General features: G+C 34.4%; 2 protein-coding genes across 2 annotated transcripts in view; one reads left to right on the top strand and one right to left on the bottom strand.

The window, feature by feature from the left end:
• Positions 1 to 10,467, top strand: part of LOC133191244 (lipoxygenase homology domain-containing protein 1-like) — a 38,977-nt gene extending 28,510 nt beyond the window's left edge. Inside the window, exons 32-46 of the mRNA XM_061326998.1 lie at positions 1,617 to 1,779; positions 2,070 to 2,224; positions 2,431 to 2,643; positions 2,915 to 3,083; positions 3,287 to 3,495; positions 3,765 to 3,954; positions 4,256 to 4,416; positions 4,612 to 4,698; positions 4,904 to 5,036; positions 5,467 to 5,697; positions 6,662 to 6,835; positions 7,218 to 7,353; positions 7,640 to 7,923; positions 8,182 to 8,373; positions 8,526 to 10,467. Coding sequence (XP_061182982.1) covers positions 1,617 to 1,779; positions 2,070 to 2,224; positions 2,431 to 2,643; positions 2,915 to 3,083; positions 3,287 to 3,495; positions 3,765 to 3,954; positions 4,256 to 4,416; positions 4,612 to 4,698; positions 4,904 to 5,036; positions 5,467 to 5,697; positions 6,662 to 6,835; positions 7,218 to 7,353; positions 7,640 to 7,923; positions 8,182 to 8,373; positions 8,526 to 8,707 — 2,679 coding nt within the window. The 3' untranslated portion in view covers positions 8,708 to 10,467. The remainder of the gene's footprint in view (positions 1 to 1,616; positions 1,780 to 2,069; positions 2,225 to 2,430; positions 2,644 to 2,914; positions 3,084 to 3,286; positions 3,496 to 3,764; positions 3,955 to 4,255; positions 4,417 to 4,611; positions 4,699 to 4,903; positions 5,037 to 5,466; positions 5,698 to 6,661; positions 6,836 to 7,217; positions 7,354 to 7,639; positions 7,924 to 8,181; positions 8,374 to 8,525) is intronic.
• A 438-nt stretch (positions 10,468 to 10,905) lies between these two features.
• LOC133191521 (tetraspanin-9-like) lies at positions 10,906 to 15,894 on the bottom strand. The gene is made up of 8 exons (XM_061327271.1): positions 15,836 to 15,894; positions 15,608 to 15,657; positions 15,229 to 15,420; positions 14,120 to 14,194; positions 13,537 to 13,620; positions 13,060 to 13,194; positions 12,160 to 12,243; positions 10,906 to 11,709 (listed from the first exon to the last, which is right to left on the bottom strand). The coding sequence occupies exons 1-8, from the start codon at positions 15,849 to 15,851 to the stop codon at positions 11,653 to 11,655; spliced, it is 693 nt and encodes a 230-aa protein (XP_061183255.1). The 5' UTR covers positions 15,852 to 15,894; the 3' UTR covers positions 10,906 to 11,652.
• Between the last annotated feature and the right edge of the window lie 5,828 nt (positions 15,895 to 21,722).

Genomic DNA, 21,722 nt, shown 5'->3' with positions numbered 1-21,722 from the left:
TTCAATACACCCAAATTCAACTGATATATCTTGTAAACACCATAACATTATGAGCTGATCAGTTAACATTTTATTAATTTACAGTGATCTATCTGCACTTTTTAGCTCACCTGAGCCGAAGGCTCAAGTGAGCTTTTCTGATCACATTTTGTCCTTCGTCCGTCTGTCCGCCTGTCCGTCCGTCTGTCTGTCTGTCCGTCCGTCTGTAAACTTTTCACATTTTTGACTTCTTCTCAAGAACCACTGGGCCAATTTTGACCAAACTTGGTACAAAGCATCCTTGGGTGAAGGGGAATTTAAATTGTGAAAATAAAGGGCCAAGTCCCCTTACAAGGGGAGATAATCAAGAAAAGACAAAAATAGGGTGGGGTCATTAAAAAATCTTCTTCTCAAGAACCACTGGGCCAAAAAAGCTGAAACTTATGTGGAAGCATCCTGGGATAGTGTAGATTGTAAATTGTTAAAATCATGACCCCTGGGGGTAGGGCAGGGTCGCAACAGGGAATCCAAGTTTTACATTGAAATATGTAAGAAAAATCTTTAAAAATCTTCTTCTCAAGAACCACTAGGTCAGAAAAGCTGAAACTTATGTGGAAGCATCCTGGGGTAGTGTAGATTCTAAATTGTTAAAATCATGACCCCCAGGGGTAGGGCGGGGCCACAATAGGGAATCCAAGTTTAACATTGAAATATGTAAGAAAAATCTTTAAAAATCTTCTTCTCAAGGACCACTAGGCCAGAAAAGCTGAAACTTATGTGGAAGCATCCTGGGGTAGTGTAGATTGTAAATTGTTAAAATCATGACCCCCGGGGGTAGGGCGGGGCCACAATAGGGAATCCAAGTTTTACATTGAAATATATAAGAAAAATCTTTAAAAATCTTCTTCTCAAGAACCACTAGGCAAGAAAAGCTGAAACTTATGTGGAAGCATCCTGGGGTAGTGGAGATTCTAAATTGTTCAAATCATGACCCCCGGGGATAGGGCGGGGCCACAATAGGGAATCCAAGTTTTACATTGAAATATGTAAGAAAAATCTTTAAAAATCTTCTTCTCAAGAACAACTGGGCCAGAAAAACTGAAACTTATGTGGAAGCATCCTAGGATAGTGTAGATTTTAAATTCTTAAAATCATGACCCCCGGGGGTAGGGCGGGGCCACAATAAGTATTACAAGGGGGAAATCTGGTAAAGAACAGCATGGCCAGTTACTCAGGTGAGCGATGTGGCCCATGGGCCTCTTGTTAGTTTCACTATTACAAAGCCTCCAGGAGGTAACAAAACAAGAACACACTAGTGGGACAGTTAAAGGCTTCAGTTGAATGATAAACTGTCATGAGAAAACCAAATTAAATTCTGAAAAAATGCTTTCATAAGTTTTGAAAGTGACTTTTTATTGTCAGCTAGTAAAATGTGTATGCTAATGAAGGTCAAGTTATTGTACACAGTATAAGGATGTGCCATCATTAGCATTGCTTCAGTTAAAGTTGTCTCAGAAGATCTAAGAAGATTTTAATGAAATCAAAATAACAATAAATATCAAATATTTCAAGTTAGAAAAAGTAGATTTTTTGTGCTGCATACCATAATTCATTTCCATTTTCTTGGAATTTTCCAGGGGTCTAAACTGTATGTCTTCCCCTGTAACCGATGGCTTGCTCGAGATGAAGATGACAAGGAGATCGTAAGGGAATTAGTACCAGATAAAATCATCAAGGAAACAGTGCGCAGGGACGGCGAGGTGGAGAAGAAAGAGGTCAAGGTCAAAAACAAACTAGAAGGTAAGGCTTTAGGAATTCACTTTGAAGATGTGTGTTTTCTCAATCAAAATTGAAATTGAATTCTAAATACAAATTTAAAAGATTTTAGATTGCAGTCATTCATGTGACATATTTTTGGTCTAACACATGGTTTTATACTTTCATGTTTGAATTCTACATATATGTATATATATATATATATATATTATATATAAATATATATATATAAATAAACTACTTACTAAATGCCAAAAGTTTAAAAAAACAAAACAAAACAAAACATGCAAATTTACGTACCCTTGACATTTCAGTGAAGCATTATATAGTAAATGTCCACACGGGAGATAAGTTTAGTGCTGGAACAGATGCCAATGTCTTCATTAACATTTACGGAGAGCTTGGAAACACAGGAGAGAGAAAGCTAGCCAGTTCTGAAACTCACATGGACAAGTTTGAGAGAAACCATGTAATTACTGATTATACTTAGATTTTTAGTTTCTGCAGCTTAACTTTCAATTTTTGTTTCCCTATACTTTGATATTTAATGAATTAATTAAAGATTAATACATTAATAAAATAATAATAGTTTTTAAATATTTGGGTTATGTAGATTTATGTATGTATTTATAAAGAAGCAATGTAAGTAACATAAGTAAATTTATTTTTATTCAGACTGATGTATTCAAGTTGGAGGCCGCAGATCTAGGAAAAATCTACAGAGTGAAGATTTGGCATGACAATAAAAACATCAATCCATCGTGGTACCTTGATTATGTGGAGGTGATAGATACAGCAGACAGAAACAAGTCCTACATGTTCCATTGTGAGCGATGGCTTTCAAAATCAAAGGATGATTGCAAGACAGAGAGGTCACTGTATGTCAAGGTAAGGTCAAAGGTCAAGGATCAATTTTTATAAAAGTTGTATTAGATACTGGGCATACAAACTAGTGGATAAGTATACTTGCATTAAAGTGATGAAAGATTTATTTAGAGTATGTGTATCTATCTGTATTCTGTATCAATGAGAAAAGTACATTGTATGTTTGAAGCTGAGATAGAAGTATACACTTTCATTAATGGTTCTTGAGGATCCCTTCAGTCTTGACTGACATATACAGTGTAAAGAATGTACAGTACTCTGCTCTTCCTTATAGGGTTATGATGGGGAGATGGGATCTAGTACTGGTACATTAAGGTCCACTAGATTTGGTGGTTCAGTGGCCAGTTTGGAGTCCAGCAGTGACCTTTTCTCGAAGAGCCCTAGAGTAAAACGAAAGCAGCTGATGCAGGAGGAAGAAATGGACAACATGTCTCGATTGGAACGTAAGTTAAAATCATTTAAGGGATGTTTAGGTGTTACTGAGTTGAATAAATAAAGTTTTCTTTTTTCTTTTTTTTTTTTACAAATACTTTTCCCCCACTTAGATTCATGTTTTTACATGATTTTTTTGCACATGATCAACTTTGGGGTACCTCATTTTAACTGTTTGCTTCATTTTCAATATTTATTCTTGCTATATTTTCAGAAATCCCATACAGTGTAAAAATCTGGACAGGAGAGGGTGAGGACAATGGTACTGATGCTAATGTCTGGATAGTTATCTATGGTACAAAGAAATTACACACAGGCACACAGTTCCTAGAGTTTGCTCAGAATGGGGACAAATTTGAGCCTGGATCTGTGAAGACCTTTTCATTTGATGCTCCAGATGTGAATGAAGTCAAGAAAATTAAAGTAAGATTTGGTTCAAAAGTATTCTAAGATTTGAGAAGACATTTGACCTGATATAAAGAATATTAAAAAAAAAATGCATTATAAGTGACATTAAAGGACTAGTTTAGGTGTACAAAAATAATACCGAACTACTTGACAGTAAATATTGAGGAAACTATAACAGATTTAATTCATGCTGTATGTCTGGATTTATTATACCCTATTTAGGTTATTTTTATTTTTCATCTGCAGATCTTAAGTTTTATGTGTACTTTTATAACCTTTGACAGCTTGGCCATGATGGCACCTCCCCAGGCAGTGGTTGGTTTGTGAAGCAAGTCAGTGTGGACATGCCTACCAAGGGAAAGAACTTTTTGTTCAGTTGTGGACAATGGCTGGCAAGAGACAGGAGTGATGGAAAAACAGAGAGGACATTTACTTTGGACGAGGGGCTAAGCACAATTACATCTTACAGACCAAGTGAGTATTTCATATGATTGATAATAACATAGTTAATTACAAACTATCCTATATACAGAGAAATAATGGAACAAATAATGTATGGCAATTTTGTGTTGATCGTGACCAATAAAAAATGAATTGGCATGATATAATCTTGTTAATGCTTCATATTTTCTACAGAGTTGATAGTGCACCAGTCATTAGTATAAATGTTAAAATTAGGAGGATATACATGTAAATGTTGAAGTAGGGTAAAAATTTTGTTTGGAGGGAAAATGTTATATTTTGACTGAATCCTGCAACTTTTTTTATATAACAGAGGTTACGTATGAGTGTACAGTGGTGACGGGGGATGTAGAGAATGCAGGAACAGACATGAAGATCATGCTGTCAGCCTCTGGTGACAAAGGAACCACAACTCCAGTAGAACTGGAGAAAGCCTCCGACAGATTTGAAAGAGCAAGAGAAGACAACCTCAGGGTAGGGTGACATTCTCTGTCCTAGGAATAAAAATTTAATATCAGCGTAAAGTTGAAATCCTGTGATTATCTACAAGGTTGAATAAAGAACAAAGATATTCAGCCTAATGTCATGCAGACAAGTGTTTCACCATCATGTGTGTTATTTGCTGGCAGATGTTACTGTTAACACGTGGTTTGTATTTTCTCTTTCTAGCTTGAGTTAGAAGATGTTGGATCACTGAAGAAAATCCGTGTGGAGACATCAGCCAGCGGAAGTCGACAGAGCTGGTACTTAGAAAGGGTATGTTTACATACATGTACAATGGTTCTTGATCTCTTTAATAGATGGTGTGTTACATACACTGATAACTGATCTTCACTAGGAAGACTGGGCAAAGATGGGTTTGATCCCCCTTACAGTTCAATCCATTTGCAGGGTAAAAATACGAAAAAATAATGCTCATCAGGTGATACATCTTATGTGTTTATGTGTACTTTCTTTTTAGATTGACTTGTTCAATACAGCGACGGGGGTGAAGTACAGATTTGAGTGTAATCAGTGGTTTGGTAAGAAGAGTGATGACAAGAAATACTGGAGAGATATCCCAGCCATGAAACGAGGCAAAGAGGTTATCTCCCGTAAGTCATATCACAGAGATTCCATAAGTTATTTATATCACAGATATCCCTGCCATGAAATGAGGCAAATGCTGTGATTCTTTAAGTCATTTCACTGGAATCAGTGCTGTGATTTCATAAATCATTCCTATCACTGAAATCAGTGCTATGATTGATTGGGAATTCCTCTTTATTTACTCTGAAATAATGAAACAAGAGTACATTTTGATTGGATGCCATATATCCCTTGAACATGTAGTTGCAAATTCTTTTAAACAAAGAATAGAGTTCAACAATGTAGTGTATTAGTGTAATTAAGTACATGTATTTAATGGGGAAAATATAAAATTCATTGAATTCACTCCCTCTCTTTTTTTCATTTTTCTTTAAAAATTTACAATGTTTTTAGTACACAAATATATATATACTGTATAATGATTTTTACCTATAGGAACAACATATAAGATTTCTGTGAAAACTTCCAATGTTCCTGGAGCTGGGACAGATGCCAATGTTTACGTCATTTTGTTTGGATCAAATGGTGACACAGGAGAACTCCATTTGAAGAAGTCAGAGACTAACAAGAGTCCGTTTGAGAATGACCAGCTGGATGTATTTACATTTAATGAAATGCTTAGTATAGGAGAGATGTCCAAGTGTCGTGTTTGGCATGACAATAAAGGTACGTGATGCAGTCCATAACTGAATTGAAAAATAACTTTCTATCATTCAATATTCTTAGTTATAATGAAAGCAAACTTTCTTTCCTCTTGCATTATCTATTCTATTAGAAATGTGGTTTACACTATGTCCTTATACTAAATATCAGTCAATGAATGTATGGTATTTGTAGTCATTACATGGATTTATTTGAAAATGTTATCTGTATGTCTACAAATTTTATTAATTCTATCAATTTTTCAAGAATTTTTTCAATTACTAATTATCTTCTGTTTTTCCCTCTGTTAAGAAACTCTGGGTAACTATATTCATTTTGTGGAGGCTGGGACTTCTATAATAGCTTTTTATTTTCACCTGTATTATGTAGGCAGCGCAGTCATCTAGTACACAATTTGTAGAGAAGTTATATAGATGAAATTCTATCATAAAAAATTATATCAAATATACTTTTCATCAGATATTAAATTGCAAAGATCCAAAGGGCCCATTTAGTATTTGACTTTTAGTAAAAAATTAGTATAATGAATTGATTATGTAGATCCTATGAATATTAGTAGCAATTATTTTTTTCAAATAGTAGAGCTTATCATTGTGTGACATATAGAGCTAGATTTTTTGAATATTTTTTGTTTCTAATTTTTGTAAGAAAAAAAGAGTTACTTTTTTATTTTTCCCTATATTCAGCTGTTCTAGTTAGATTAACATTTGTTTTGGTATCTAATGTATGAAGTATATATTCCACAGTTTACTAATTTGAAGTCTCCTGACCTTGATATGCTGGTATAATTCAAAAAAATCATATATGACATGCAGTATTAGTTTTAATGTAAAAAAAAATATATAGTAATGAAGATCATTCTCTAGTAGTACATTATAAATGTGTTTTTGACATAATGCATCTCTTTGTGGAGACTTGCATGTAATTAACAGTCAGTGTTACAGAACCAACTTGTCTCATCCTCTAGGTTTTGGTGCGGCCTGGCATTTAGACTTTATAGAAGTAGAGGACATGTCTACTCGGAAGAAGTACACATTCCATTGTGGAAGATGGTTATCTAAAAAGGAAGACGACAAACAGATAGTCAGGGAACTGACCTGTGCTACACGACCTTTAACCCCAGGGTCACAGGATGAAACAAGTAAATTACATAAACTTCAATTTCATGAACTTTTATTTCAATTTGTTTGTATAATAGAGTAAGCTTTTGTGATTAAGTTTTTGCTTGTTAGAATGGAAGGTATGAATTCAACTTTTGGAAGGGATCTATATTTATTAATTATAGTCATTTTAATGGCTTGTCAATCACAATAAAACATATTTTATCTTTTGAAGAAGACTTTAAAATTGAAATCCTTTGTAAAACTCTACACTGAATTGTAAAAGACTTCACTGTATGTCCACCAGTATTGTATATAAGCCGGAATGTTAATGATTATCAAAGGAAGCAAATTGTCTGTGAAACTCACCCAAGCTTAGGTTTATTCTCTGCTATATTAATATTTATCTATGTATTGTTGTAGTTTATGAAATTGAGGTGAAAACTGCTGACAAGGACAAAGCCAGCACAGTACATAATGGCTGGCTGATCATCAAAGGCAAGAAAGGGGAGACAAAAATGAAGATGAAGAACAGTGCACGAGATAAAATACTCAGAAGGTGTGGTTGTTTCTCTGTTACAGTCCGAGTTATGTTTGTCCTTATATGATGACATTGGCTTCTGGGTAGCTTTCCTTATAATATTTCAATGAAGAGTATTTGTATTAGCATAAATAAAAACAGTCAGTTAACCTTTAATGAGAATATACATATACATATTTATGTTACGTTTTTGTATATAACAGTATTCCAAAAACTTCTCAGTGATTGTTTATGATTGACACACTTCTTCTTACGGAGGAAACATCCATGTTCATTCTTATATATTTATATATGATTTTAACAGAGGTGACACAAACACCTTCAGCCACAGCTGTAGGAACCTTGGTAAAATTCAGCAGGTCACAGTTGGGGCGTACGAACGAGAAGACAAACCTTTACAAGACCTGGAAGGGAAAGATGCAATGTGGTACTGTTACCAGGTGGCAATCACTGATACCAGTACCGGAGACAAGTACCTGTTCCCCTGTAAGGACTGGATCCAGATAGGTTCCTCTCCTTTCAAGAGGAGTATGGGCAAGGAGCTGGAACTGAAAGACATTGAACAGAGTCAAGTGTCAGTTGTCAGAAGTAAGTGGATTGGCTGGAGATTGTTAAACAGTGTTTCTAAAATCAGCAGGAGAATCAAGTTATGAAACAAGGAATATTTTCATAAAAAGGTTCTGTATAAGCCATTTACCAGGCAATAAATTTGATACGATACAAATCTATCACATTTTTGTGCTTTCTGTTGCACTCGCATGATATTTTTTTTTTCACCTATGTAGGTACTGCATTTCTGGACATATGCACAACAAATTAACAGATTGTATTGTTTCTTCTGCATAGGTCTTGCTTCAGTCAAATACCAGATAATAGTGTACACTGGTGATGTGTTTGGTGCAGGAACAAATGCAAACGTCTACATTACAATATACGGAGCTAATGGAGATTCTGGGAAACGTCCCCTCGAACAAAGCTGGAGAGATCTGTTTGAGCGCAACCAGATTGACAAATTTGAGATTGAATGCTTAGACTTGGGTAATTAACAAATAGCTGGTTTTGAATTTCATTTATAAGTTCAGATTAATTTTTATTCATTGAACTATCTACAATTTTGAACTATCTACAATTTAGTTTTTTAGATGATATTTTAAAAATTCAATTTAAAAACCAATTTTCACCTTTTCTAGGTGAAATTGAGAAAGTGAGAATCGAACATGACAACAAGAACTTCCGTCCTGCCTGGTTTTTGGACAAGATTGAGATAATTAATCTGGGAACTAACGAGAAGAAAACCTTCCCTTGTAAACAATGGTTAGACAAAGACAAAGGAGATGGAGCTATATCCCGAGAGTTACTGCCTGTTGATTAAAGAATCAGTGGTTACTTCCCTTGTATTTAATACGCATCTTACGCAAATTGTTATGTAAATTTTACATTGAAGCTGAGTGTTTTAAAATGTTTAAACGTGTTCTACCATTTTGTCCAGAAAATTACTAAAGTACACCAACTCAAATCCTAGCAGTAATTGATATACTAAAAAAATGATTCATGTGACCTGTTGGAGTAATTTACACATACATGTATGAATTATACTCAGGAAAATCAAAATGTGAAGTGCTGTAAATTTTACACCAAGGTTTTTTAAAAGCATATTTTCTCTTTTTTCGTACAAGAATGTAACAGGTAGAAATTTATGTCCTACAACAGAAATTCATATTTTTTTTTTTTACTCCTGGGAATTTGTAGTATGCCTAAGTAGGACTAGTTAAACAAGCTTATAGCGATCACACTTATAATGGACGCTTACAGCAGTGTGATTTTCATTCCCTGTGATTTAAAAATATATTGGAAACTTAACATATATAACGAAATACTCTTATAACAAAGCAAAATTGTCCGTCCCTGGCACTTCATTATAAGCGTGTTTTACTGTATTTATTTAGAGAGTATCTCTTACAGTTGTTTGTCCACATAATTCCATCCACAAGGTAAACCGTTTTTATGACATTTTTATCTAAGCATATTCCTTTTTATGCTCCTACCCACTTGAAATTTATTCCATCTGTGATATTTTTGTACTATATATGATTTTTTAAATGGATGTACATTTTTAGTATGGACTCTATGAAATCCACTTTTTTTTCTCCATTTTAATTTGCATTTCCCTTTATGAACAAACATGCTTTTTCTACCATAATTCAACAATGGTTGTTTTTGTGCCTTTATATAGAATATATCACCAGTCTTTTTTTTGTCTGGTGTTGAGAAACATGAACCGGTTTATACTTATAAGTTTTACATGCAGCTCTAAAGCCCTTTTCTAATATATTCTTGTATATATATGTTGATGATTATGTTTTGTCGGAGCTGAGTTTATTCCATCAACCTTACATTAGTACTTGTTTTATATTAGCCTTAAAATCTTACCTCTTTGACAAAAATGTTGAGATGTTTTGTAAATGAAAATTCAAATCATTACAAAGCAAATGACATTCCACTGTGTGTCTTTTGATTTAAAATGGCTTGATGATTTCTTCCATGTTTTTTTTTTTTTTATCTGATATGTACTGCTGCATGATTTACAAGTTTTATTTCAGGAGTGTTATTCCAAGCATTAGAACTGTCCAATGAAGATGTGTTTGTGTGTGATTCTTTTGTAACTTACTTCTTGTAGACTTAAACAAAAGCTAATTAGTATATAGAATCCTCATATTTAATATTTATATTCTAGTCATTCTGTCTAATTTATTAGTCACTAATAGACATTAATGTTGAATTTATCATACTTATGTAAAATAATGAACAGGACATTTGTTCTTGTTATACATGTATGTTGAAATAATTTTAAAATATTTTATTATGTATGTTACCATGATTACTTACTTATTTTTTGTTACATTTAGTGAATATACGTGAATCTAGATGTAGGGTCATGGTATAGAATTTGTACAGTGTATATTTTATGAATTAACATTAATTTAACACCAAAAGATGATATTAATTAAGCCAGAAAATCTCGATCATGTGTACATGTAGTGCCATTTCTGCTTCAGGAACAAGAATCCTTTGTGTTTTTATCTATAGTATGTCAGACATCAAAAGAATAAATCGAGAACCATACTGTTATAATTCTTGTTTTCTCTTGCACTTACATAGAGAGTATATCATGGTATTACAATGTAAAATGCTTGGAAGAACCATTTCAACCGAGTACCAAAAATACCAAAAATTTGTATTGTGACAGACAAATGCAATCACCAGTCACTGGTCAGGTAGCTCAATTGGTAGAGCACCTGAGTAGCGAGTGATTCAGGGGACTAAGATTCTAATTCTGGTCTGGTCTATAGTATTTTTCTCATTAAATCGCCAATCGCATGCTCTACCAATTTACCTATCTGGCCACAGGCGATTGAATCCATCTGACAGCCACAGTATGTTTCTTGGTCTTGTGTTACATAATGTGCACTGATAACTTAAACTTTTAGAGTTAGGTCCCATGATCTTTAAGTCAAGGTGGAAAAGTTCTTGACAAGTTTTCTTGTAAATCTTCATATTAAGCAAAACTCGTTTTCATTTTTATATTTATTGAGTATAACAAATATTTTTAACTATATTATAATACAGGTGGGCATTTGTTGGAGTCTACAATTTAAATTGAGTAAACCAATTTAGTGTTGATTCCAACTGTGACAATTTTATTTGGATTTACAGTACAAAAAATCAAAAGCAAAATTGAAAATTTTTGAATATATATATTTATTTTTTGCAGTTTTATTAATGGCAAGGGAATATGGGAGCATAAAAAGATATCAACAGAGCAGAAATATAGGGAAATAAGCTGATATGTGAGAGCTTTCAAAATACTGCAGGAGATTCTGTACTCTTCATACACCTTTAGCATGGTTAAATTTCCCATTCAGAAAATTAGCTGGGACAATGAGACAATATTCAAACAAATTTTAAGAACCTTGTATTAAAAAAAAAATCCATCACATACAAGTGTACAAATAAATGTAACATTTTTTTCACAAACAATAATCGCAGAATAAATACGAGATTCTTGTTGCACTACATTCAACCAAAAGACGGGAAAAAAAACCCATTTCCATTGTAAAACAAACTGAAATGCATGTTTATCATTCATTGCCCAGTTCTTTCATTTATCTGGTTATAGTTAAACAAAATACTGGCTCAATATCAATTAACCAAGAGATGCAAAATCAATATGACAATATATTATGTACATCTCACTTTCTAACTTTGGTTTTTGGTTTGTTTAATAATTATACAATTCCTAACTTGATTTTGTAACATTCATCCATTTCTCCTCAGAAGGAAAATTAGAGTAGCAGTCAATACCAGCAGCAATACCTATAATAAATACAATATATGTAACAGTTAATTAACAGTATAAAGCACAGTGTTTTTTTTAAGAATTCAGATTTTTTTTTCTTATTCTTCTAGGACAAGTAAATGTTAAAGAATGTACAGTGATATGTTTCTTTGCCTGATAGTTAAAAATTATACTTCTGTGTAGATTATTTATAATTTAACTTTGTTCTAAAAAAGTGGATTTCAGTCATTAAATACCTTTGAGGTTATATAGTGATTGAAATCCACTTTTTAGAATAAAGTTAAATGATAAATAATCTAGATGGAAGTGTATGTCAACTATCAGTCAAAGCAACAAATCAGTGTACAACTGAATCCATGCACTCATCTATTTTAACAGTTGTAAATGTGCCATAGCTGGTACACATTTACCGGTATAAGGACTTTCTGTATACTTACATGCATAGCTCCAATGATCTGTATACTTACATGCATAGCTCCAATGACAATACACACTGCTCCCAGCAGTAAATAATTCTCTTCTAACCATTCTTTGGCATCCTCAACACAGCCCTTAATGAGTATACAATAACAATGTTTACAATCACTTCTCTATTGATAAAAGATGATTAAATCAAATCACTACTATGTGGATCTGAATTTTTTAAAATTCAAAATTATGTACAATTTTCTTTTTATTCACTTTATTTTTTTTTTTTTTTTGTTTAGACTTTAAATAAATGTAACTTAAAGAATAAAAAGCACGGGAAATGTCAATGTGGTTCAAATTATTTTAAAAATAATTTCAAACTTAGAGAACATAACTTGATCTGCACATAATTAAGTCCTGTTTAATAAACAGTGTCATTTAAATTTCAGACCTCCTTTGTAAACTTTATATATAAGTATTAACATACATGTAGCTCTATTAAATGTAATTAGATCATTTATAAAAAGCTGTATATGTTATTCTCCAGTAGCAAGAATGGACACTGGAGGGACTCTAGATCTGCATATTTTGTGTGCTACGGGAACTGTATGATGTGATACTGATAAGTCTATGGGTAAAATCGCTCAAAGTTGAAATAAATATTTAAATCAACACCAATCATAAGATGTACACATTTAATCCATGAAAGTTTAGTACATCCAATAATTATTTATTGAAATTTTACTCTTTTTTAGCAGTTAATTCCATGAAATAAAAATATCCAACATCAAAAAACCACATCTCTCCATTAGATAATAAATAAATGTTTCATATACTTTTTTAAAACAAAAAAATTCTGTTTAAATGACACTAGATGAACTCTACTGTTCCAAGCACCACCCCATTGGAATCCCACTCCAAAATGATTTAACCCTTATTCAAAAGGGGAGGGAACTTACAATACGCCAGGCAGCTGCTGATCCGGACTCTCCACAATCCGGATATCCACAACAGGAATCCGGAATAGAGGTGGGAACATTTACATCATAAACACCCATCCAGTCTGTATAGTTATGGACCCCACAACACTCATACTGTAAAGAGATACACGTGTCTTAATTAAATTACATGTACTAACAACTGAGATAATAAAGTTTTTAGGATTCAATTTGAACAACTGAAAGTATTCTGCTGTAAAACATAGGGTTCAATAGTAGGGCATTTAACCAGATAATTTGATGATATATTCTAAATTTTACATTGCACTTCTTAAACTGTTATAGTGTAAACATGCATGAATCATTTTAATATATACAAAGTTATTTGGAAGTCCCACCACATTTTCTTTAATTAATTATTTTAAATTCTTAGATATATAGAAGTTTTTTCTCAATCCCATCGAGTTTAAGATAACCAGGTTTAACTTTTTTTTTTACCTTTTCTTGCACTGTATCCCAAGCCACTCTCCTCTTTGTGTCTTTTAAGCCTAGTCTTAGGTCGTCAACTATAACCTCTTCTATCTGGTGAGGGGAAATAACAATGAACATTGAATCAAACATTGCTATTTTAAAATACTAGAAGTTCTGTAAACATACCTTTTCCATGGGGTCATAATTCAGTTGAATCACAATTTTGGTTTAATCCTTGGGTAAAAAAATTATGTGGATTTCTTGGATTGTCGTTCATGTTTCAAACAAACTAAGTATGCTGTGACAAATTTCTGGGGGAAAATTTATGACCTCATACATACAATGTAGCGTAAATTAATTCCACATGGAAGAAAAGTACATCTACACTAGTACATGTATATAGCTATGTTTCTAAGAATCTTTTTTCTTAATCTCATGTAGGTTTATCAAAATATGATGGTTATATTTGGTGTCTGAAGTTTAATGATCAGTGATAAAACGAATTTCGATCAGTCTTTCTTTGAAGAGCTATCTTGATAACAGTTGCATGTTAAACACTGCAATATTCCCATTTTACAAAATGACAAAAATTTGAAAGTCAAATCCTCACCTTATTCCTGTAGACGTATGCGATGATACCAGCAGCTATTTCAAGGCAGAAGATGATCAAGACTGAGAAGAAATACTGTAACAATAAAACTGAGAATCAAATTTTAATTTTGAATTAAAATGTAGATTAACCGGTAATTCTAAATACAATGTATCCATCATAAATGAATTTTTAGTCCTAATTGTCAACATGAAATGTTTAGTCAACTGTATAATGACTCACTGAGAACACAAACTAACCACATTGTGTGTCTCCAGTCCCAGAATGTCTGTCTGTAGAGATCAAGGTCAAAATGGTATATGCATGCGTTCTGCAGCCACCCCTAACACTAGCTGAGAGGACTATAGGGACCTACTCTTAGCCCAAATTTTTACAATTTAGATATGACATTGAAAAATTTTCCTTTTTTCAAATCACTGCCCAGTTTGTTATCTTGTGCATAATTTGCCTACCAGCTCTAACTACACAGGATAAAACTGCACCATACAGTCTGCAAGTGAATGTTTTCTAACAGAACTGGAAGAGGGGCTGAATGACAGAGTTCTGCAATTCAGTTACCTTTTAATATTTACATCCACTGAATATTATCTCCTTTATTTCTTATAAAAACTACAGTCATACTTCAATTCTTAAATGCTGCTTAAAACAGTTTTTCAAGCCACCTGTGTAGATTTCTAGTTTAATATGTGCTGTTCAATCAATGAAACAATGTACATATCAATAATCCACTATTCAACTACTTAAACAATAAATATTTTATTTATAAATAATAAAATGCCAATTTTATTTGTTAGTAGGGGAATTAAATATTGCAGCTATTGCAGAAAACCTGCTTATACATGTACGTGTTATGTATTATGGCAGTGGCAACAATAATTCCCAAAATAACAATGAAACAAAGCATTTTATTGTTTAAGTAAACTTATTTCATTTGAATAATTAAGGCATATTTTCACTCTGTGATAATAGAGAGATTCACATTGCAGATAACACATACTTTTATTTATCAACTTATGCCATTAATGGAAAAAAGATGGAAAAAGATTGCAGCAATTGATATGTACATTTATAATTTTCAAGAAAATTATATTGTTATACAGTCTCCTTACCAAACTCAGAACAAAATGACTCCTCATCCATAACCCCCAAAATCCAATAAGGGACACAACCACCACAATGATCCCTGCAGACACACACAGGGCGGTGCCTGTCTCAAACTCTCGACTGTCCAGTAGTTCTGTGTAAACTGAGCGAGAGACTTTCAGGTATACACCCACCACAAACACCGCCATACCCATCAACTGTACAAAAAGTCAACACATAATAATGGTATACATGTAGCTTTATTCGAATAGCAGGATTGTGAAATAATCTATCAAAGATTCTATTATGAGCGGTAGTTTTGTTTGCATGATTATACCGTCATAATCTCAGTTTTCAAAATAGTTTCAATTTCTATTAATGAATAATTTAGGGTAGGATACAAACCAGGAATAAGAGATTGGCGATGCCAAAAAACACCTCCTTTGGGGATGTTCCTATTAAAAAGAAGAAAATAATGAAAGTCAAATATTCTTCAGAGAAACCCCCCCACACACACTTTCTTCTGAACTTGAAATAAAAACATTTATATTTGTTATATAAAAATTGCTTTACAGATTAACTGATTTATAAAGATATCATTGTAAAATAACGCTAAATAACACAATGACTTACGACTTTTGTACCCCATGTTTTCAGGTGTGCCGACACGGTGTTGTGTTTACATGAATAGTCTTTACTTAGATCGATCTATAAATAAACTTGCAGAACAAGTTCTTTCAGCTAAATATAGAACGAGGGGAGTTCCCGTGCGCGCTCAATTTCAAAACAAAAAATTCCCATTCTCTATTTAAAAAAAAAAAAGAAAGCACAGGCACTTGGGTCTTGGTTTATAAATATGTATGTACCTTATTGATATGTAAAAAAAAAAAAGTACAAAAAGAAAAACACAAAGAAAAACAACAAACAACATATTACGTAAATAAAACCTTTTAGGACTCGAGACATCTAAATTAAAAAAAAAAGTCCTCGTGACTAGGAAAAAAAAAGTCTCGCCGACAGAAAATATTTCACCGCTATTTCATTAACCATTGTTTTAATTCCTTCAAATTTTGTGCGTAAATTCTCATGACCTTAGGAATCAGGGCACGGGGAGGGGCGTGTCCCCCCAATAATTTTGCCGATATATAGTATACTATGGAAAGGGGGGGGGGCATGATTTGAACAAACCTGAACATGAGACATTTATCATTATTATTATGAGAAAAATGATAGGAGGTAACCAAATTTGCCATATTTCATTGAAAAAAAAATCATAGTTGAGAACTCACTTACATCGATTGACCGACGTACACTTGATGTGAAATTCTCTCAAAGACTGTAGTATTAATTAATAATGTAGTAGTTTTGGGGTATTTTAATCTGTTGTGTAATTTTCCATACCCGCATTCCGCGGGTGCACTCGTCATTCTAGGAGCATCGCAGTTACATTGTCATTATGTGTTTGTCTGTCTTTGTTTATTATGTAAATGTTTACTAAAGTGATTGTTTTTCTTGTTTTCGGCCACGGAAATTACTTTAATAATAAAACATTCCTTGTTCATTTCTAAATGAAGGGGACATTCAATGAATTAAATTAGCATTCAAGGTTTCTGCAATTCAAAATGAAATCTTCATTTAACCCATTGCACCTTTTTTATATTTTCAAATTCTTTTGTTTAAGTTCATATAGATCGTCTTTAAATTCACATAAAGTGATTGATAGTGCGTAAAATATTGCATTATCGATTCGTATATTACATTTAGGGGAAGATCAATGATACAATTGACCTTTGGTACTTCTATTGCGCTCCCATGGTGTTTCTACCACGTACAATAACGTCGGCAGCAGGCTTTCACGGTGTTGCCAGTATGTTGTCAGTATAAATGCATGAGGCATCTTTTTCACCCTTGAACAATGGTGATTGTACACCAGAAAGCGGGGATACTCCTTGGGTTAATTCATCTCCAATAGGTCCAGGAAGTTTCAGAAGTTATAAATCTTATTCGACGACAAAGACAGAGGAGGGCCACAAGGCGTAAGGTGATCTGGGTACGGCAGTGGTTGGACGTCGGCGCAAGGTTACGATTTGGTCACTATCATCTATTCATGCCTGAGCTGCGGAATGAAGACCCTGCAAGTTTCTTAAATTTCAGAATTTGGTGGTAGATGGAACATGCCCAATGCATGTGACGTGCTTGATGTGAAGCATACTAGTATTGCCTGTAGACGTCATCGGAACAGCAGTAGTATGTATTTCAACTACAAATAAATTTTCTCCATCGTGCTAATGGGTCTCGTGGGTGCCGATTACAAGTTTCAGTGGATCGATGTAGGATGCTATGGGCCTATGTCTAGAGGACAACAGCAACGGCTTTGCTGCAGCAGACCCACTTCCGAATAATGACACACAAACGCCGTACTTTATCCTGTGTGACGATGCGTTCGGGCTTCACACAGCGCCAAATGACTTTAGAACCATCTTTAATTACATATTCTCGAGGGTCGGCACATAGTTTGAAAATGCGTTCGGAATCTTGACTCAGTGCTGCAGATTCTCTTCACTTCGATGCAACACGACCCTGAGACAATCACTATCATCGTTAAGAGCTGTGCCATTCATCACAATGTAATCACAATGTGCTTTTGCGTTATCATACACTCAAATATGCTGACATTTACGAAGAAAATGCCAACCACCCAATTATCCTAGGTTCATGGCGGGCCACGGCAAAGATGATGTGGACAATATAAGGGGTCCAAATCGAGACGATACTGCAGCAAAGAAACTTCGTGAGTATTTGAAATTGTACTTTAACTCCGTAGCTGGTTCCGTGTCGAGACAGAATTGAGGAGATCCTTGGAAAGACTTGGTACTGCTGTTAAATATTGTAGTTGTTGAGCAGTGTAGTGTTGTTCAATGGCGACAGGATGAAGGAGCTCTTCTCTTTCCTTCTGGTAAAATGTACAAGAGGTTGGTACATTCTCTTAGAAACTTTAGCCACAGTGACAGATGCCAATTTACCATCATCTCTGTCGTCCAGTCAGCGTAGGCAGTTCTTTGCGTGGCATTTGGGGGAGCCAGCATCTCCAAGACTTTGGTCTGCAAAAGCGATGCATGGACTGCTCATCTCTGGTTTGCAATATTGCTGAGCAGTCGATCCTTCTTGTGAATAGTGGACGATATCAATGATCGAAAGAGGGTCCAGTCGCTGACGAGAGATGATTTCAATTTCTGTTTCAGGTGGTTTCTCTAACTGGTCACTGTTCACGTTCAATACAAATTATACAGCAGATATCTTTTCCTTCATTGGCAAAGCCACAAAAAATATTTTCGATTCATCAGGTAAGAAGCCCTGAACATATTAATACTACGTATATTCATATTAGGGTCTTATAATAAAAGAAAATGAGCGTTTTAATTGTATTCGCACTGAATATTGCATTCTTTTTAACTTCTAACTCTTTTTAACTCAATATCCGCAAACGTTTAGAAGAAAAGAAATGCGGAAAACTAAGTGGGACAGACTGAAAGATAGTTGGAAGGATAGACAGACGAGGAAGAAACCTATAGTCCTTTCCGGTTTCACCGGTAGGGGAATAATAATATGTAAACAACAGGTAATATTTTCTTTTCACTTTTTTATATAAAAATAATTGCAAGTAGGAATTGAAAAAGATTAAATATAACAATTATAAATTCGTGGTAAAATAATTTGCTTTACGTAAAAACTTTGACACTAGTGTAAACTTAAATTTACAATATTATTCTTGCTAGGGTTTCAGAAAAAGGAATTGGTTTTCATAAGATTGTTTCTTTCTTGTTTAACGTCCCTCTCGAGAATTTTTCACTCACATGGAGAAGCCACCACTTGCCGATGGAGAGCTGCATATTTTGACCTATACTCGGCACTTACGGCCATTGAACAGTGAGGGAAATTTTTGTGCCAACACCTACTGCGACACGGGACCTCGGTTTATATGGTCTCATCCGAAGGACCGGTCTCCACGTCCCACAGTGGGATTCGAACCGCCACGTAAGGATCAACTCCTTACTCCGCGACTCTTGAGCAAACGCTCTAACCACTGCGCCACGCGGGCGACTATAAGAAATAAACGAGAAAGATTCAGAGGATATAAATGACGGATCATCGTGGCAGCAAACCAAGAATTAAGATCTGTCTCAGACCTGGCAAAGAAAAGCACATCATATAGAGTGAATCTCCACTGCCACCCTACCAAAGCAAACGAACAGAAGGAATGAAAGACGTCTGATAGAGATCGAAGTGAAGGTCTTTATCAAGAGAAATAGGAGGGACCACATACAATGTACATTGACAACCTAGCCCTACAGTAAGAAGATTCAGACAGGTCAATGAAACATCATAGATCTTCTCATGGTGAGCTGTAAGGCAATATACATCAGACTTACAACCTGTAAAGGATAATGGTGGAAAACACTTTCAACAACAGAGGAACAGTGGAAAATCTGGTAGAATATTTTCGAGGAAATTTTAAATCTTCCAGCCCCTGAAGTAGCAGCAGACTTTGAACCAACAGAGACGGAACACAGAAATCAAGACTATTATGTCTCTGAAGAATGGGAAGGCAGCAGGGCTTGATGAAATACCAGCAGAAAATGGAGAAAGTCACAGACATATTGCTAAACCACTTCAGCAAAATGTTGGATAAGGAACAAGTCCTAAGTGAATGTAAACATGGTATCCTTGTTTAAAACTACTAAAGCAGGAGACTCAGTGGAATGTAGCAACTGCCTGGTAGTCATGCTCTTGTCAATACCAGGCAAGATCCTTGAAAGAGTGATTTTGGAGAAAAGAATGAGAGATTGAGGTAGTTGATACCAGGTTCTGAGACCAGCAGACAAGCTATCATAGATAAAGGTAATGTGCTGATCATTTTGCCACTTTGTTTTATGGTCAACATAGTGAAACTTTCCTCTCTAAATCAATTTTATTGGATATGAAAAGGCATTCGGCGGCGTTGATAAGGAGATATAAGTAGCAAATATAGGAAAGCGGTCTGTCAGGTGAAGACTGACCTGTGGCAATTTAGAAATATTAAACAAAATGTGTATCCTCAATACCACTTCAAATTTCGGTCTTTCAGATTAGCCGTTCAGAGACCTGGAGAATGACGATGCACAAGATTCACACCCTCATGAAAACCTGTACGACATGCATTTTCAACATCAGATTGCCTAAAAAGATCAGAAATGAAGACCTGTGGGAGGATCGGGTCAAGTACCTAAATTATACATATCTTTCGCACGAAATGGGTTTGGATGGGACACGCTCCATCCATCATCCTGCAGAAACCTGCATCCATAACCCGACAGGTACTGACTTGGAGCCTACAGAGCAAGACGAAGAGAAACGATCAAGAAACAGAAGGAGAGCCGAGGATCCAGTTTAAGGAATCAGCTTGAGAGAAGCAAGAAAACAGCCAGAACCGAGTCAGATGGAGGAGTGCCGTCGGTGACATTCTTCTGTAGGGAGAAAGGCCTTAGTAAGTAGTTAAAAAAATTCACTTTTAAATCTTCTTACTTACCTTTCTAAGATAATTTAACCCGCGTTTAATTCAGTTGTGGCAACCGATGCATAATTTTATGTGAAAGGTGTCGTCATGATTTTAAGAAAAAGTGGTAGTTTTTGCTGTCATTGCGAGTCTGTCGTGGAAAAGTGGAGGATACACATCATTTCATTTCAATAAAAAGATTGTGTCGACAAACTTCCATAAAGCAATGTCACCTTTACTATTTTCCGGAAGTGGCGGAGACTCATCTTTTGCTGAATTATAAGAACGAGTACTATTTTTGGTGTACAAACATTTAAAAAAAAAAGTCATGTTACGCTGTTTTTTGGTCAACACATTATTTGTTTAGAATAATGTTTAGTTTTCATGATATGTGCAGCAAAACATTGATATCATGGATAAACTAATTGCAAATTATTGCTGTCTTAAATATTCGAGTTATTTCATGTCAAAGCTTTGGCGAAATAAATTAACGTGGTGAGAAATTTCAAAAGCGTACTTAAGTTTTGAACTTTTGTCCATTCCGCTAAACACTTCATTCTTCTTTTCCTTTCTATGTAGGATTTCCTCAATTTTGTTCATCCTGCAATTGTTTTCTATGATACTCCATCATTTTTCTATCGAAACTATACAGACTACTTAAGCTGCTATACCCGTCATAAAATATCCCCTTTACACACCGCAGGATCAATACTAAAATTTGTGATGAATTTTTGGCGATGTTTTTCATGTTTATCGAGTTTTTTTTTCAGTCCATCTGCAATTTTATAAAATTATCACCTGTGCATTTTATAAACTGTAGAAAACAATAAACTTCAAAGTGTGGGGAGGCACAAATGTAAGTGAATGTAGATGATAAGGATAAATATATAAAAATCATCAGCATAAAAAAAATCAAATCAAAATTTATTCAAACTGCAATATTGTATTGAATACAAAATGAGTGTAAAATAATATTAAATAGTGATG

This window comes from Saccostrea echinata, unplaced genomic scaffold (genome assembly GCF_033153115.1).
Source record: "Saccostrea echinata isolate AGI-Se365-2 ecotype Australia unplaced genomic scaffold, CSIRO_AGI_Sech_v1 ptg000023l, whole genome shotgun sequence".
Lineage (NCBI taxonomy): Eukaryota > Metazoa > Mollusca > Bivalvia > Ostreida > Ostreidae > Saccostrea > Saccostrea echinata.
This window is presented reverse-complemented; position numbering and strand designations above follow the sequence as displayed.

Bases quoted from the DNA above. Each gene is read 5' to 3' on its own strand.
- LOC133191521 (XM_061327271.1), bottom strand. The intron at 13,621-14,119 runs GTGAGGATTTGA...TCCCCTCACCAG, and splicing joins CATACGTCTACAGGAATAAG to ATAGAAGAGGTTATAGTTGA. The intron at 13,195-13,536 runs GTAAAAAAAAAA...ATCTCTTTACAG, and splicing joins GGGATACAGTGCAAGAAAAG to TATGAGTGTTGTGGGGTCCA.